This window comes from Ovis canadensis, chromosome 16, assembly GCF_042477335.2.
Source record: "Ovis canadensis isolate MfBH-ARS-UI-01 breed Bighorn chromosome 16, ARS-UI_OviCan_v2, whole genome shotgun sequence".
Taxonomy (NCBI): domain Eukaryota; kingdom Metazoa; phylum Chordata; class Mammalia; order Artiodactyla; family Bovidae; genus Ovis; species Ovis canadensis.
In genome coordinates, this window is record NC_091260.1 from 84,280,278 (window position 1) to 84,295,366 (window position 15,089).

The 15,089-nt window shown below is 64.7% G+C and overlaps 1 protein-coding gene across 1 annotated transcript in view; it reads left to right on the forward strand.

Moving 5' to 3' along the window:
- Window positions 1-1,171: 1,171 nt before the first annotated feature.
- The window catches only part of LPCAT1 (lysophosphatidylcholine acyltransferase 1), a 37,903-nt gene continuing 23,985 nt past the window's right edge, over window positions 1,172-15,089 (forward strand). The window contains exon 1 of the mRNA XM_069556347.1: window positions 1,172-1,446. Within this exon, the coding sequence (XP_069412448.1) occupies window positions 1,312-1,446 (135 nt within the window). The 5' untranslated portion in view covers window positions 1,172-1,311. The remainder of the gene's footprint in view (window positions 1,447-15,089) is intronic.

Sequence of the window (15,089 nt, forward strand, 5' to 3'; positions counted from 1 at the left end):
AGCGTGAGGCTTCGGGGAAGCCTGGACCCGGCCTGCACTTTGCCTTCTGGACTAACAACTCCCGTAGGACGCCAGAGACTTCAGGGGGAACCCCCTCCCCGCAACGTCTCTCCACGGAAACACAGAAGGGCCTTCAGTAGGGCGAGTCTTCACCATGTCACCTGGTAACGCCATCCGCTGGGTCATCGGAGGCCCGACCACTCCCTGACTCACCGCCCAGGCCCGGAGTGGCCCGGAGCCTGGGCCTTGGCAGGCCAGCCAGGCAGGGCTGTGGTCTCAGGCGCACGCATGCCAGCTGACCCTTGCTCAGCGGACACCCGCGGCCTGGCCCTCTCCATCTCCTGCGGTCTGGGCCGCAAGGACAGACCCGCAGAAACGCAGCTGTTTGTGACACTAAGGCTTTGAGGCGGCTTTGAAATGTATAGATTTTCAACAGGGTGTACTTTCAGTTGCCCTAGTTAGCACTGCGCCCACCACGAACCAGAGACCCCAGTGTCCCCCACTTCACCCACAAGGTCATGCCAAGAACTAAAGTCATTACCCCCTTCTCAAACCACTGGGTCCCAGTCAGCAAACGCCTGGACCCTGTGATCGGGGTGGACCCCAGGCGTCTGGGATGAGGCCTGCCCTTGTCGGCCGCTGGTCCCCTGCCCAGAGCCGGGCGAGCGGGACCAAGCAGCGCGGCGGGGCGCATCTGAGGAGGACCCGGGTCTTCGGCGGGCGTGCAGTGGGCCCTTACACACGCGGCCCGGCCAGGCGCGGTCCAGCGGTGTTCCTCTGGTTCTGAGCGGACAGCCCGGAGGCTCGGCGCCCCCAGCCCGGGGAGCGAGCGCCAGCCGCGCCGGCCGCCCCCACGTGGCTGCAGGCGCCTCCTCTCCCGGCCGCGCCCCGGGTGGGCGCCCTGAGCAGCGGAAGGGGACAACGTGGCGGGGACCCAGGGGGGGCGCCGCTGAGGCCCCGCCGCCGCCACGGGCTCTCGGCCAGGGCCTCGGCGCCGCTCGGGACCCGCCCCCAGCGGTCCGCCGAGCAGCCCCGGAGCCGGGCTTCGGGCGCAGAGCGCGGCGCGGGGCGCGGGGGCGGCCTCTCGGCGCCCGGGGGCGGGGCCAGCACACGCCCCGCCCCGCCCCGCCCACCCCCGCCCCCGCCCCGCCCCGCCCGCCCACGTCATGCAGCCGCCCGTCCCGCGCCTGCGCGGCCGCGCGCCCGGCCCGCTCCAGCCGCCGCGCATCCTCGCCCCGCGCCCCGCGCCCCGCGCCCCCCGCTCCGCACCCGGCCCGGCGCCCCGCGCCCCTCGCGGCGGGCGGCGCGGCCATGAGGCTCCGGGGACGCGATCCTCGCGCCGCCCCCTCCTCCAGCGCAGGGGCCGGCGACGCGCGGCGGCAGGCGCCCCCGGGGCGGAACCCCTTCGTGCACGAGCTGCGTTTGGGCGCCCTGCAGAAGGCCCAGGTGGGTGTCCGCCGGGAGCCCAGGCCGCCCCGGGCCCGGGGCCGCGCCGAGGCTCGGGGATGCGCGGCCGGAGGGGGCCGGGAGGGGGACCTTGGGCGCGGCCCAGCTGCGCGCTCCCCGGGGCCCGCTACCGCCACCCTTCCCTGAGACCCGCAGCGCTCATCCCCCGCCGTCCGCGCCCCATCCCGGGTTCCCGCCGCCAGCGCCCGGAACCTGGCTCCGCATCCCTTTTCCCCAGGTCCCCGCACCCGGCTCGTCCCCCCTTTCCCCGATCCCTGGACCCCCCGTACCGCTTTTCCCTAGCCCTTGCATCCCGGCCTCGGAGCCACTCCCCGCTGGGTGGGCGCCGCGCGGTCCCCGGTCCGGGCGCCCACTCCCGCCGTGTGCAGGCCCCGCGCCGAACCGGAGCGGCTCCCTCTGGATGTAAGTTTGTCGCTTGATGCGCTTCGCGTGTGGGGACCTCGCTGGTCCCTGGAGTCGGTGCAGCAGCGGTGGGGGCGGACTCTAGGGTCCTGAGGTGACGGCAGAGGGGTTTTGGGGGGGTTCTGGCCTGCCCCGGTTCCAAGTTGTTCTGGGGGATCCTGGCCCTTGTCTAGGGCCTGAATCGGTTACACAAAAGCAGGTCCCGCCTGGTGAACAGTCCAGGCGCCTGCTTTCCACACGCTCTGTCTGTGGGATGCTCTAGCCCTGACTGGGGGCCCCTCGGGGGCGCCCCTCTCCATCTGTCCTGCCTTCCGCTGCCCCTGACCTGGTGGGCTGCTTCTCTGCCCTGGTGGGACCCCTGAGTGGACCACGCGGACTCTGCGTGCGAGCTGTGTGTGCCTCTCGGTAGGACTGCCCACAGGCCGGCCTGTCTGTGACTCCAGAACTACCTGTGGGAGGAGCAGAGACTTCCTGGTTCTCCAGGGTGGTCTAGGCCGTGGGGAGCACACCTCTGTCTGTGACAGCTTTTTGTGGGGAGATCGGGGTTTTTAACGTGCAGAGTAATTCATCTGAAGTAATGTTAAGCGAAAAGTTCTTGAAGTCAGTCTAAGGTTGTCATTTCCCCAGATGCCTGCCTTTTTCTCTAAGTGCCAACTCAGCAGGCCTGGGCACCGGAGGCCCGGCCTGGCCCTTCTCCCTGGCGTGTGGCTGAGGTCAGGGAGGAGCAGGCGGGCCGTGTTCTCACCACCGGGCAGGGCAGGGGTCCTCTGCGCATCCCTCATCCCCAGGCAGGGTCAGGGCTGAGTCCATGTTTCTGTCCAGAGGCCTGTGGCGCCAGGCCTGACGCGGGGTGTGCGGTCACGGACTGTCCCCGTGCCAGCCCGCGAGAATGTCTTGCTTTTCGCCAGCAGCATCCTGCACAGCTTTTCCCCTTCGAGTGCTTAGCTTGCAGAGCCGACTGGCCTGTCCACGCAAGGGCAGCCTTCCTCTCGAAATCAGCACATAAACGGATCCCTCGATGTCCGAGGGAAGGGACATCGCTTCCCTTCATCCTGAGTTGGGACTGACCAGTCCGGTGCCTGTGTTTGCCTGTTGGCCTTTGCTTGGGGGGAGGGACTGCCGCCTGTCTGGGGATTAATGACCCCTGGGCCCATCTGTCATTTAACAGCAGATCTAGTGAGGAGCTTAAGCATCTCTTGGGACAGGAACCAGCAAGTTGAGATCCGAGAGCTGTGACTCGTGGGCCGTGGGGCCCTCGCGTGGAGGTGGTGCTGCTTTGCAGTTGGGCGGTGGTCTCCTGTCCCCCCTGGGTTTGGGGACTTCCCACTGGAAGCCCCAGGCCGAGCGCACCCCGCAGCTCTGGTGCTTCCCCATTTCTGAGCCCCTGAACTGGTGTCACGGAGAGTTTACTTCCTGGATGGCAGCCTGGTTTCCCGAACACCCTGGAACTGGGCCCCAGGGGTCACCAAGAGGGTGAGTCCAGGGACAGGCCTGTCCAGGGGGCCTGCGTGCAGCCTGATCCCCCAGAAGCGGTGGTCTTGGTCTGGCAGAGCAGCAGCGGGTACCTGGGGCTTGTTTGGATACAGCCTTAGTTAGGGGGCCCTCGGGGAGGGGGGCAGGCACGCTCCCTGGCTGCTCACGAGGAGGAGTCTGGTTCACATCCGTGGTGTGCCCCTACAGACACACAGGCCAGGCCCCAGCCTCTCCCCTACATCTGGGTGCTCCTTGCACCCACCTTGAGCAGCCCTTCATCCAGCGCCTTCTGGGACCCCCAGGCCCTGCCTGGTGGGGTGGGGAGGATGGGTGAATGGGGAGGTGGCCTGGCCTGAAGCCCGTGTTCTTGGGGGGCTGGCGATACCGCAGCTGGGAGCGGGTGCTGGGGTCCCTCCAAGAGTGCGAGTGTCCCAGGGCAGGACCGGGCTCGGCCCCAGGCCCCCATCACCTTCTGACGGCCAGGAGCGCAGCCCTGGGCCCCGGGCAGGTGAACAGCTGGGCCGTGTCCCCGCGTCCAGGCGAGGGGCCAAGGCGCAGGCCCCGTGCTGTCCCTGGACTCCAGGCCGCGTGGGCTGGCTCCGGGCGGATGTCTGACCTGCCCGCTTTCTCCTCCAACCTGCCGGGAGCCTCCTGTGGCCAGCACGTCACCTTCCGGAAGGGTCCGCGGGGGAAGCTGAGCTGTGGTCAGTGATGGGGACTGAGAGGGGGGTCAGGGTGGCGGGCCACCGCTGCCGCCTCCCCGCGCTCTGCTGTAAATGTTTATTTGGCTGTGCCGGGTCTTGGTTGCAGCCCGTGGGATCATGTTCCCACCCGGGGATGGAACCCGGGCCCCCTGCGTGGGGAGCGTGGAATCTTGGCCTCTGGACCACCAGGGAGGTCCCGGGGCTTCTCCCGAATCACGCTCTTCTGTCCTGGGAATGCACACGTGCAGTTTTCTCTTACCCCGCTCTCATCTCTGAGCACGGAGCTGAGTACAGTCAGCCTCACTCCTCACTGATAGAGCAGGATTTTGTCCCCGAGAGCAGACCCTGCCCGCCTGTCCCCGCAGGTGCCCGGGGGTCTTAGCAGGGCCCCCACAAGCCCCTGTCACCCGGGTGGACTCTGCCCCCCGCCCCGGGGGCCGTCGCACATGGACAGAACAAGGGCCCGGGGCCCTTACCACACGGACGCGACAGGGCCCCGCCGCCCCGGGGCCATCACACATGGACAGAACAAGGGCCTGGGGGCCTCACCACACGGATGGGACGGGCCCCCACCCCGGGGCCATCACCACGCCCTCGCCCCGACGGCCAGGCGAGCGCTCGCGGGCTCCCTGCAGCCTCAGGGCGGGGCTTCCTGTGTCCCATAAGCCCCTGTCTCGGTGTGAGTTGCTCTGAAAGGAGCCCAGAGGCAGTGTGTGTCTGGAAACCCCTTGCTGAGGCGTGTGCAGCTGTGCCCCCTGAAGCCCGCCTCACCGCCCAGACGCCCACGCCGGTTCACCAGGCTGTGTTCATTCATACGCTGCTCCAGCCTGCGGACCAGTGTGTGTGTGTGTGTGTGTGTGTGTGTGTCTGTGTCTATGTGTGTATTTGTGTGTATATCTGTGTGTCTGTGTCTATGTGTGTATTTGTGTGTATATCTGTGTGTCTGTGTCTATGTGTGTATTTGTGTGTGTGTCTGTGTGTGTGTCTGTGTATGTCTGTGTGTGTGTGTGTGTGTCTGTGTGTGTGTCTGTGTGTGTGTCTGTTTCTGTGTGTCTGTCTATGTATGTGTGTCTGTGTGTGTGTCTATGTGTGTGTGTGCCTGTATGTCTCTGTGTGTGTGTCTGTGTGTCTGTGTGTGTCTGTTTCTGTGTGTCTGTGTGTGTCTGTGTGTGTATTTGTGTGTATATCTGTGTGTCTGTGTGTGTGTGTGTCTGTGTATGTCTGTGTGTGTCTGTGTGTGTGTCTGTTTCTGTGTGTCTGTCTATGGGTGTGTGTCTGTGTGTGTGTGTGTGTCTGCGTGTGTAACCGTGGCTGATCGTCCCCCTCCCTGCGATCTCAGCCTCCCACCTCTGGGCCTCCCTCCTTGCGCACCGTGTGCTTTGTGGTGCTCCGCAGGGGTCTTGAGCGGGGGACGTGTCCGGCGGCCCGGGGCCTTAACAGTCCCAGAGCCAGAGGAGTGACTTTTTTTTTAATATAAATTTATTTATTTTAATTGGAGGCTAATTACTTTACAATACTGTAGTGGTCTTGCCATACATCAACGTGAATCCGCCACGGGTGTACACGTGTGACTTCTTTTCCCTAAAAAGTTAGCTGCCACTCTAGAGTTGTTTAAACACTTTTTTCTGGACCTTCCCGTCCCCCGGGGTGGGGACACACAGCTGGACTTCACCGTGGGGGGGCTGCACGCGGGGTCCCGAGGTCCAGAGCAGGAGGATGGGCCGCCCGGCGGGCCCCAACCCCAGCCACCCTCGGATCCCAGGCTGGCAGAGCAGCCTTGGTGCCAGGACCACAGGGCGCTGACGGGCTGGGCCAGCCTTAGGTGGGGGCCTCTCCTCTGGGGGTCCTCTGCGCCCCCGGCCAGCCCTGGAGGACCACGGTCCTTGGTCCAGAGCAGGCAGCACGACCCCCCCAAGGCAGTGGGCACTTCTTCCCAGCGGGGAGCCCCTGCCACTGCTGCGCCCACAGCCGTCGGCCGGGCCCTCCCCTGGGACGCCTGCCCCCACTCCCGCCAGCTCCCTTCAGGCTGCTGGTCGGGAGCCTGCCATCACCCAGCATGGAGCGGCCACGTGGGACCCGGGGACCCCACCCCCCCATTTCCCACTGTCCCCAGAGGAGTGACCGCCTGGCCGGGGGACAGGCTGCCCGAACACCTCTCTCCTCCCGCGCCCGTGACCAGGGCCCCAGTGTGCCCAGTGGGCGCGGCACTGCCTGCAGCCAAGGGGGCAGAGCCGGGACGTTAGGTAGGGGGGGTCTGTCTGCTACTGGGGAAGTCCCCGCCTGGAGGTCACCTGCAGCTGGAGGGGGTGTCCCACCGCTGCGATCAGAGCCAGGATGTGGTTGGGGGGAAACTCCTTGCATTTGGGGGATGGGGACAGGATGTGGGCCTGGACCTAGAAATTTGGTTCGGGGCCTCTCCAGCCTGTGGGGGTGGGGTTGAGCTTTGAGGTTCGGTGGAGGGGGCTCCTCGTACCTGAGGGCGGGTTGGTGTAGGAGGTGCCCAGCTGGGAGCCCGGCCCCCACCCCTGCCCTCCTGCTCTGGGCAGGTATTTGCTAAACAGGTGAAACCCGCAGGAAATGCTGCAGGTCTTGAACTTCGAGATTCTTTTACTCAAACCCTGCGGTAAAGGGCCCTGCGGAGCAGGCACGTCCCGCACCCCCCCCCCCCCAGCGTGGCCTGGCTCTGGGCGGCTCTGAGATGGGGGTGGGGGGCTGCTCCGAGCTTGTCAGGCCCCTCCTCTGCAGGCAGCCCTGCTGCTGGGCTCTTTCCGCACCCCGCTCCCCCCCTCATTCCCACGGCTCCTGCCGTTGCTGGCCACCCGCCAGGGCACCCGCTTCAGACCATGAAAGTGTGGAAGGCGAGTCCTTAGAGCCCCGAGGGCAGGGCTCCCGGGACATTGCCAGGGCCTCGCAGACTGGTAACCACGGCCTCCGGCGCTCAGACCCTGAGGTGCCTCAGCTCCCCCCAGTCCCCTGCTCCCGTCTCCTCAGGGAGACGATCCCTGAGGCTGCGGGACACCCAGAGCCCGAGCTTCTGACCTATCTGGGAGAAGTGCGGCCTCCTGCATCCATTTCTGCAGGTGGGGCGCTCAGGACTGTGGACTTGCAATTCCAGGATGTCCCGGCCCGACCGGCCAGTCGCCTGGGGAAGCAGCTCAGTGGCCGCTGCGTCTCTGAGCCCCGTCTCTGGGAGACCGTCGGGCCCAGGAAGCCATCCTCCTGGGCACGGGCAATGCTGGGCTCAGGGGACCGGGCAGCCACAGGAGGGCTCCAGCCTGGGGTTGGCTTCACTGCGAATGTCACGCCCAGAGGGGGCAGGGGCTGAGGTCACAGTCACCAGGGCCCCGGGACACAGGGGTCCTGAAAACCCAGACGAGCTGAGATTTTGTACAAAACTTGAGTAAGTTGGGAGAGCAAGGAGAAGGCCTGAGAGGTCACAGGCAGAGCCTGGAAGCCAGCCTGGTGGCCGCCCTGCCCACCCACTGGCCCACCCGCTCCTCCAGGCCCAGCCCCACGTGCCGAGCTCTCCCCTTGCTCCTCACATACTTCCTTCCATCTTTGCTTAAATCCTGCCCATTATAATTCTAGAGGCCTTTCTCAGCTGCCCTGGAGATGTGGAGTCCACGTGGCAGGCGGCTGGCTCGTGGTGGCCTGAGGGTTCACCCCCATGCAGCCTCCTGTGTCCCGAGGGCTCTGCCGGCCTCTCCGTGCCTCCAGCGCTACAGTCCCCCGGAGGGTCCCCGTGGTCCCACCACGCTCGCCGCAGACCCTGGGGTTGTTTTTCTGACTCCTTCCCCTGTGGACTGTGGGTCTCGCTGCCCCCAGCTGCCCACGGTGTCTGGGAACTCAGGACCTGTACGCGCTGGCCCTCTGAAACCATCATTGTGGGGGCCGTGGGCCAGAGGGGCAGGATCGGCAGATGTGAAGGTGTAACCCTCCCGTCCCCTGCCCAGACCAGTGGCTGGGGCTGCAGAGTCTCACACTTGGGTCTGATCCCCCAGAGAAACGTGTGCAGAGTCTCACACTTAGGGTCTGATCCCCCAGAGAAATGTGTGATGACCAGGGCTGCCCCCCACGACCCCACCATCAGCTGCCATGTGCCAGGAGTGGTGTGTGTGGTCATCCGGAAAGTTGCTCTGTGGTTTTCTCTCCTGTGGGACAGGTTTGTAAGCTCGGTGAATTACTGAAACACACCCGTCCTGTGGAAGCCTGCAGCCTCGGCAATCCGCGCTAAGATTTGAGTTGAAAGTTCTTGAATAGAGTGACTGGGATGGTGGGGAAGTTGAGCCTGCCTGAGGGTTTGAAAGAAAAAATAGCTCTTTTGGAAAAGCTATATTTAATTTTAGACTTGAGTGGGAGCACTCAGAAGAAACAGCTTCTATACGCAGTCAACATGGGCTCTGAAAGGAGAGTTTTCCCAAGTGGAGGCACAGGTTATCCCCATAGACACACAGCAGGGAGGAAAACCCGAGGTCAGACGACACCTTAATAAGAAAAAGACGGTGAACCCGGTGTGAATTGGGCACAGGATTCACCTCAATGGCAGACCCCAGAGGAAGCCCAGATCCCAGCAAGCATAAGGTGCCCCCTCAGCCGGGGGCGGGACCGGGGCCCCGGGACCCCACCGGCGCTCCCAGTGACCCTCGCTCATGACTGGCCTTGGGCCTCTCGCCACACTCGGCGTTTTGTCCGACAGCAGAGCGGAGCCTTGTCTGCGGGTCAGATGTGCGTGTGCCGAGGCGCAGCCGACAGCCTGGGCTAGGCTGCCAGCTCTTTCTGCTTCACTTCTCCTTCCACCTGTTTGAACTGTTCGAGTTACTTGTGAGGAGGACTGCTTGTTTGCTGTTTGAAGACAGTGTATGGTTTGGACCGGAAGGCATTTTACCTTTAATAAAGGTGTCTTTGCAGATGGGGCAAGCGGAGGGGCGGCGTCTCCAGGTCGGTTTGCTGGGCTTGCACCTCACTGTTGGGTCCCCAGCCGATGCTCCCCCTTTGCCGCTGTGAACTCAGGGGCCTGGGCTGGGCAGTGCCAGCTGGTGGGACCCTGGGACCATCGCTGTCACCGTGCCCCCTCTCAGGAGAAAAGTGAGGTTAGGTAGACGTGTCGCTCTTTTCTCACTGCTGCGTCCGGCAGACGAGAGTTTCCCCGAGGCTTTGCCCACCTCCTGCCCTGCGAGGCTGGGGCGCAGCCCTGTGCTGCCGGGACGTCCGTGTTGCCTTCACGCTTTTAGCGCCCTCTGTCCACTCTAAGTCAGGAGTCTCAAAGACAGCTGGCTTTATCGTTTCTGATTTGATTTTTAATATAAAGTGAAAGTGTCGGTCTCTTAGTCGTGTCTGACTCTTTCCAGCCCCGTGGACTGTAGCCCACCAGGCTCCTCTGTCCATGGATTCTCCAGGCAAGAAGACTGGAGTGAGTCGCCATTCTCTTCTCCAGGGGATCTTCTCCACCCAAGGACTGAACCCGGGTCTCCTACATTACAGGCAGATTGTTTACCGTCTGAGCCACCAGGGAAGCCTTTTTTATTATAAGGCATCCACTGGGGAGGTACCAGGCTGGGGGAGGAGACCTGGAGCCTGAGGGTGACCGCAGCCCCGCGCGCAGGGTGGGGAGGGGGCCTGGGCCGCACCTTGGGGTGGGGGCATGCCGAGTCTGAATTTGGGGGCGGAGCTGGGAGGAAGAGGAAAGAAAGGTATTAAATATGATGCCCAAGTGTGTGTCTGAGGAGCCGGCGAGGGGTGGGGGGTCGCCTGGGATGCTGGTTTGAGCGGGTTTCCAGTGACGCAGTTGATGCCTCTGGAGCCCAGGGCAGCTGGGACGGCGGTGCAGGAGCGTGGCGCCCATCAGGCCCGCGTCCTGGACGTGCGAGTGCTCGCTGGAGGTGGGTCCTGTCCTGGGCTCCGCCGGCGGCCCCTCCTCCCCGGGCGGCCCCGCCTCCCCCCGGAGGCCCCTCATCCTCCAGGTGGCCCCTTCTCCCCGGGAGTCCCCGCCCCCCGAGGCGGCCCCTCATCCTCCAGGCAGCCCCTCATCCCCGCACCGCTTCTCAGACTCTGGCTTGTCTCTGACCAACTTCCCTGGCTGGCCTCGGTTTCCCTGCCCGTCGGAGCCCATGAACTGTGGGCGCTTAACCGTGAGGGTGGTCCACACTCTGCCTGCCTGGAAAAGCCACCTCTGAGCCCCGCTCCCCCTGGGGCCTGCGTGCTGGGCGGGGGCCGGGCCTGCTCGCCCTGGTGCCCTCACTGGGGTCGCCCGGCGCCTGTGTCCTGTCCTGGGGCCCTGGCCTCCTCCTGGGATTGGGGAGACCACGGGTCGGGGCGGCTTATGTCCCCCGCGCCTTGGAGCCGAGCATCCTGGCGGCAGGCTCAGTGAGCCCCCGGCCCCTGTGTGGCCTGTGTAGCCCCCCATTCATCCGGGCTCCGCCTGCTCCCCCAGGGCCCCCGGCCAGGAGGGGCTGGCGCCCTCCCTGAGTGTCCACTGAGGCCTGCCATCCTTGTGAACGCCAGTCCAGGCTGTGAAGCCACCCGGCTGGCTCGCAGAGGTCGGCTCCGTCTTGTCTCTTACCCTTTCCCGCAAGTGTCGCGTCGGGGGTGTCCTCTGAGGCCCATGTAGCTGGTGGCTCCTCCCCGGGCTGGTCCCTGGCCTCCGTCATGCAGGTGACATTCGGTGCACCTAGCCAGGTGCCCACCCCGAGGTCTCACCTGCTGCACAAAGGCCCCAAGGTCTTCAAGCCCGGGGCCGGCTCTGAGCTGTTGCTCCGGGAGCCCCAGGAACACCTGGACCCTGCAGCAGCCGTGGCCCCGGCTCTGCGCTCGGCATCCACAGCGAGGCCGCGTGAGCCCAGGGCTGCGTGAGCCCACAGCCGGCGTGTCTGTGGTCCACACCCGGCTCCGTGCTCGGCGTCCACAGCGAGGCCGCGTGAGCCCAGGGCTGCGTGAGCCCACAGCCGGCGTGTCTGTGGTCCACACCCGGCTCCGCGCTCGGCGTCCACAGCGAGGCCGCGTGAGCCCAGGGCTGCGTGAGTCCACGGCCGGCGTGTCTGTGGTCCACACCCGGCTCCGTGCTCAGCGTCCACAGCGAGGCCGCGTGAGCCCAGGGCTGCGTGAGCCCACGGCCGGCGTGTCTGTGGTCCACACCCGGCTCCGTGCTCGGCGTCCACAGCGAGGCCGCGTGAGCCCAGGGCTGCGTGAGCCCACGGCCGGCGTGTCTGTGGTCCACACCCGCCTGTCGGCTCGAGGGCCCAACCCACCTCCCGAGAGTGGTCTGCTGTGGCCGCGGGCGGATCGAGAGCCTGGCATGTCTGCTATTTCTGTCGCGTGCTGCTCGGAACCGCTGAGAGCGGAGGGCCAGGGATGTGGGCCCAGCGCCAGCGTCTGCGGCCAGCAGGCCCGCGTGTGGGCTCGCTGACGTTTTCCTCTCAAAGCGAGAGGAGTGAGTGCCTTTCCCTCCAGCCTCTTGGAGGTGCGATTCCCTTGGGATGGCGGGATCTCCCTACGAGGCCATGGCGCTGGGTGGGAAGAGGCCTTCGGGAGTCTGCCGTGCCTACGGTCAGCAAGCTGACCACCGTCTGGGGCAGTGCCGGCCCCCCCCCCCCCGCCCCCGTGCGTCCTGCCCACGCTTGTCAGAGTCCCGTGCAGCTGACTGGGGTCCCCGGGGGTGGGGGCAGGCGCTGGAGGACACAGGCCACATGGTGCCCTGGGGCCCGTCCTCCCCCAGGAGAGGGCGCAGGTCTCTGCAGAGGTCTTGTCTCTTCAGTAGCACGCAGGTGCTTCCACGCTGGTTGTGAAACACAAGGCACTTGGGCCAGCTTGCACGTGGGTGATGCCAGTGACCCCGGTGGCCTGGGGAGGGCGGGGGCGGGGGAGTGCTCACCAGGCCGGTCTGAGCCTGGCGTCGGACTGCGGGTGCTGCCCGTGGAGCCCTCCGGACCTGTGGGCCGCACACGCTCGCTGTGAGCTGGAGAGCGTTTTCCATCCAGAACAAGCGTTGTCACTTTCACGTTCTGACCACGAGACGTTGTAAACACACAGCCAGTGTTTTTGCTTGGGTGACTGGACCGAAGCACCACAGGGGAGCGGCCCCACCCACCGCGTTCCCTTCCAGCAGTGATCTGGAAGCAGTGCCCAGATGTCACCACTGAGCCCGTAAAGATCCCGTGTACATCTGCATCTCAAGGACAAGGACATCCAGCGGCCACCACGCGGGCTGTGTCGCCCTTGAAGGCACAGTGCGCTCCTGGGCACTGGGGGCGGGCACTGGGCTCGGCCAGCAGGTGCCCGGTTCTGGCTCTTGGCTGCGCACGCACCCACACGCACCCTCTGATCAGAGGGTTCGATTTTTCTCTCGCACTGTGTCTGGGGTGTCTGTGCTTGCTGGTGAGTCCTGTCTTCCGTGACGTCTGGAAGCTGGTGGCCTGACCTGGAACTGGAGGGCTCCCATCTCTCTCAGGCTGTCGGGCTGGTCTGGAGGGAGGGCTCTGGACGCCCATGCCAGCCCCTCGCGGGCACGTCCGCAGACACGCCCCGTCCACCCCTCGGCTGGTGCCGCAATCAGAAATGAGTCTCCTAGAGTCCAGAGACAGCCGATGAGGCCAGGATGCATACGTGTGGACGTGGCGTGTGCCTGTGTGGTCCCCCAACACGTGGACTGTTCCTGTGTGCCCGTGGCTCCATCTGCGGGCCCTGGGTCCTTGTGGGAAGCGGAGCGCCGGGCCTGGACAGATCACCAGCGGGACCCACTGTGCCGGGAACTCACGGTGAAGCGTGCTGGCTGAGAGCGGGCGGTGCGCGTACCGACTGACCTACAAGACGGACGTGCTGGGAACATGCACGCCCAAGTCTGTTCTTGTTGAGCCCATTTTGTTCTGTTTACACCAAAGCCATTTTGTATCAGGGTGTAGCCGCTTAAGAGCGTTGCTCAGGTGAACAGTGAAGGGACTCAGCCATGCGTGCACGTGAATCCGTCCTCCCCCAAACCCCGCTCCCATCCAAGCTGGTACGTAGCACTGAGCAGAGTTCCATGTGCTGTTCAGTAGGTCTTTGTTCGCTATCCGTTTTAAATACAGCGGCTTGTACGTGACGAGGACAGTTTCTCGTGAGCAACCTGGTAGTTGTGCTGAGTAGCTCAGCCCAGGGCCCTGAGTGTTGCCCTCGTGTGGCCTTCAAGAAGGGTGGCCCCACAGTCGACCTGGCACTTTTGAGGATAGTGGGATCCTGAGGATGGCGGTGGGGTCGAGACTGTGGGCTGCGTCTCAGGAGGGAGGCGGGTTCCAGCTTCTCAGGAACCAGGCCTTTCTGCACCCCGTGGGCTCCGGAGGTACCCGCCTTCATAGCCCAGCGTGCTTCCTGCCCGCCCGACCCTCCGCGGAGCCCGGGCAGGTCTGCAGCTAGGCCTCGTTCCCTCTGCGCCTGCCTGTCCTCGTCTGTCGGTCGGGGCTGTGTGGTCACTCACACGTGTCCTCCCCTGCTGGCTGCAGAGCTCAGGCACCAGGCCCATGTCTCCGGGGCACACGGAGTGGGCACAGGGTGCATTCCCCGGGGGCAGACATGCTCACACGTCATGTCCACGGGAGTGACCGGTGAGCCCCGTTGTGTTCAGGACGCTGTCTGCTCACTAACCTGCACCTTCAGCAGCGGCACTTGTCGCAGCTTTGGGGCTCCCCCTCCAGGCCTGCTCATCACTCCCTGTTGGTCCAGACGCACTGGGGTGCTGCCCCCGAGCCCCTTTCAGCCTCAGTCCTCCAAGGCCTGGGGTGGGGCGTTGGCCACTGGTGTTCTTCCTGAGCCGCCTCGTTCCTCTCTGTCACCTGGAGGAGCAGCCGTCCTGGGTGTGGCTGCACCGTCCGGGTGTGTCGCTGTGCACCTGTGAGCGCTCTGAGCGTGGTGGCCCCCGCAGCTGCTGTCCACCGCCGCTGTCTGCTTGCTCTCTGACACAGGCAGCAGCTTGAGGGTCCATTTGTGGGGACACACAGGGGACTTTCCAGGGACCCAACCGTCTGCACCCTGGAGGGGCTGGCAGCCACAGGTCGTAGGCGGAGCAGGCTCTCAGCACAGTCCGTGGTGGGCCCTGGACGTTCTCCTAGACAGGCAGCCCGAGAGGCAGGGCCAGTGGCCGAGGAGGTAGGGAGAGGCGGGGCCAGACAACCTGAGAGGCGGGGCCGGTGGCTGAGGAGGCAGGGCCAGACAGCCCAAGAGGCGGGGCCAGTAGCTGAGGAGGCGGGGTGTCTGCCCTCTATTTCTCTGCAACAAAGTTACAAGATAATAGCAAGGCTTCAAAAAGATACAACATTTAACCTAAATTTTAACAGGAAGGAAAGGCTACGTTTTAAAACTAGTGGAGTTGAATTTAAGTACTTATAGAAAGCAGCGTTCTCCGTGTGAACTGGGGGAGATAAGGTACTCCTGAAAATAACGCTCCAGGCTCTTCCCTCGGGAAGTTAGAGCAGCAGAGGAAACACGAGTGGAAGAGAGAGGCGCCTGTGAGATCGGAGTTCATACGGCTGAACGGCCACAGCGGACACAGGGGACAGCCTGCGCAGGTGGCTCTCATACGGCTGAACGGCCGCAGCGGACACGGGGGACAGCCTGCACAGGTGGCTCTGTGAGCAGGCTCTGTGAGGGGCGAGTGTGTCCTCTCAGCCTGAAGCGTCTTGGAAACACAAATCACGCGAACCGCACCCTGGGCGTCAGGGCAGGGTTCACGAAACTCCAGGGCTGCAGCTTCACGCGATGGCCCTGGAGGTGAATGGCGGGAAATCCAGTGGGAAGAGCGCCTGCCAAGGACCCCCAGAAACTTCCTCCCAGGCGAAAATGCAGACGTAACTCCAGAAGGTGGGAAATCCAGGTAAACAATTTGAAAGCATGGGAACAGCCATCAGAAAGCTCCGTAGGAATTCCCCCAGCAAGGTGGGCTGGTGTCTGGGGTGATGTCCTTGCTGAGGATGGCAGGGTGGAGGCGGTGGCCAGACTGACCTTCCAAAGCCGTGTCTACAGACAGACTCCGCCAGGCCTTCAGAGAGGTGCTTCCGAGCGCTGGAGCCAAGGCTGTGC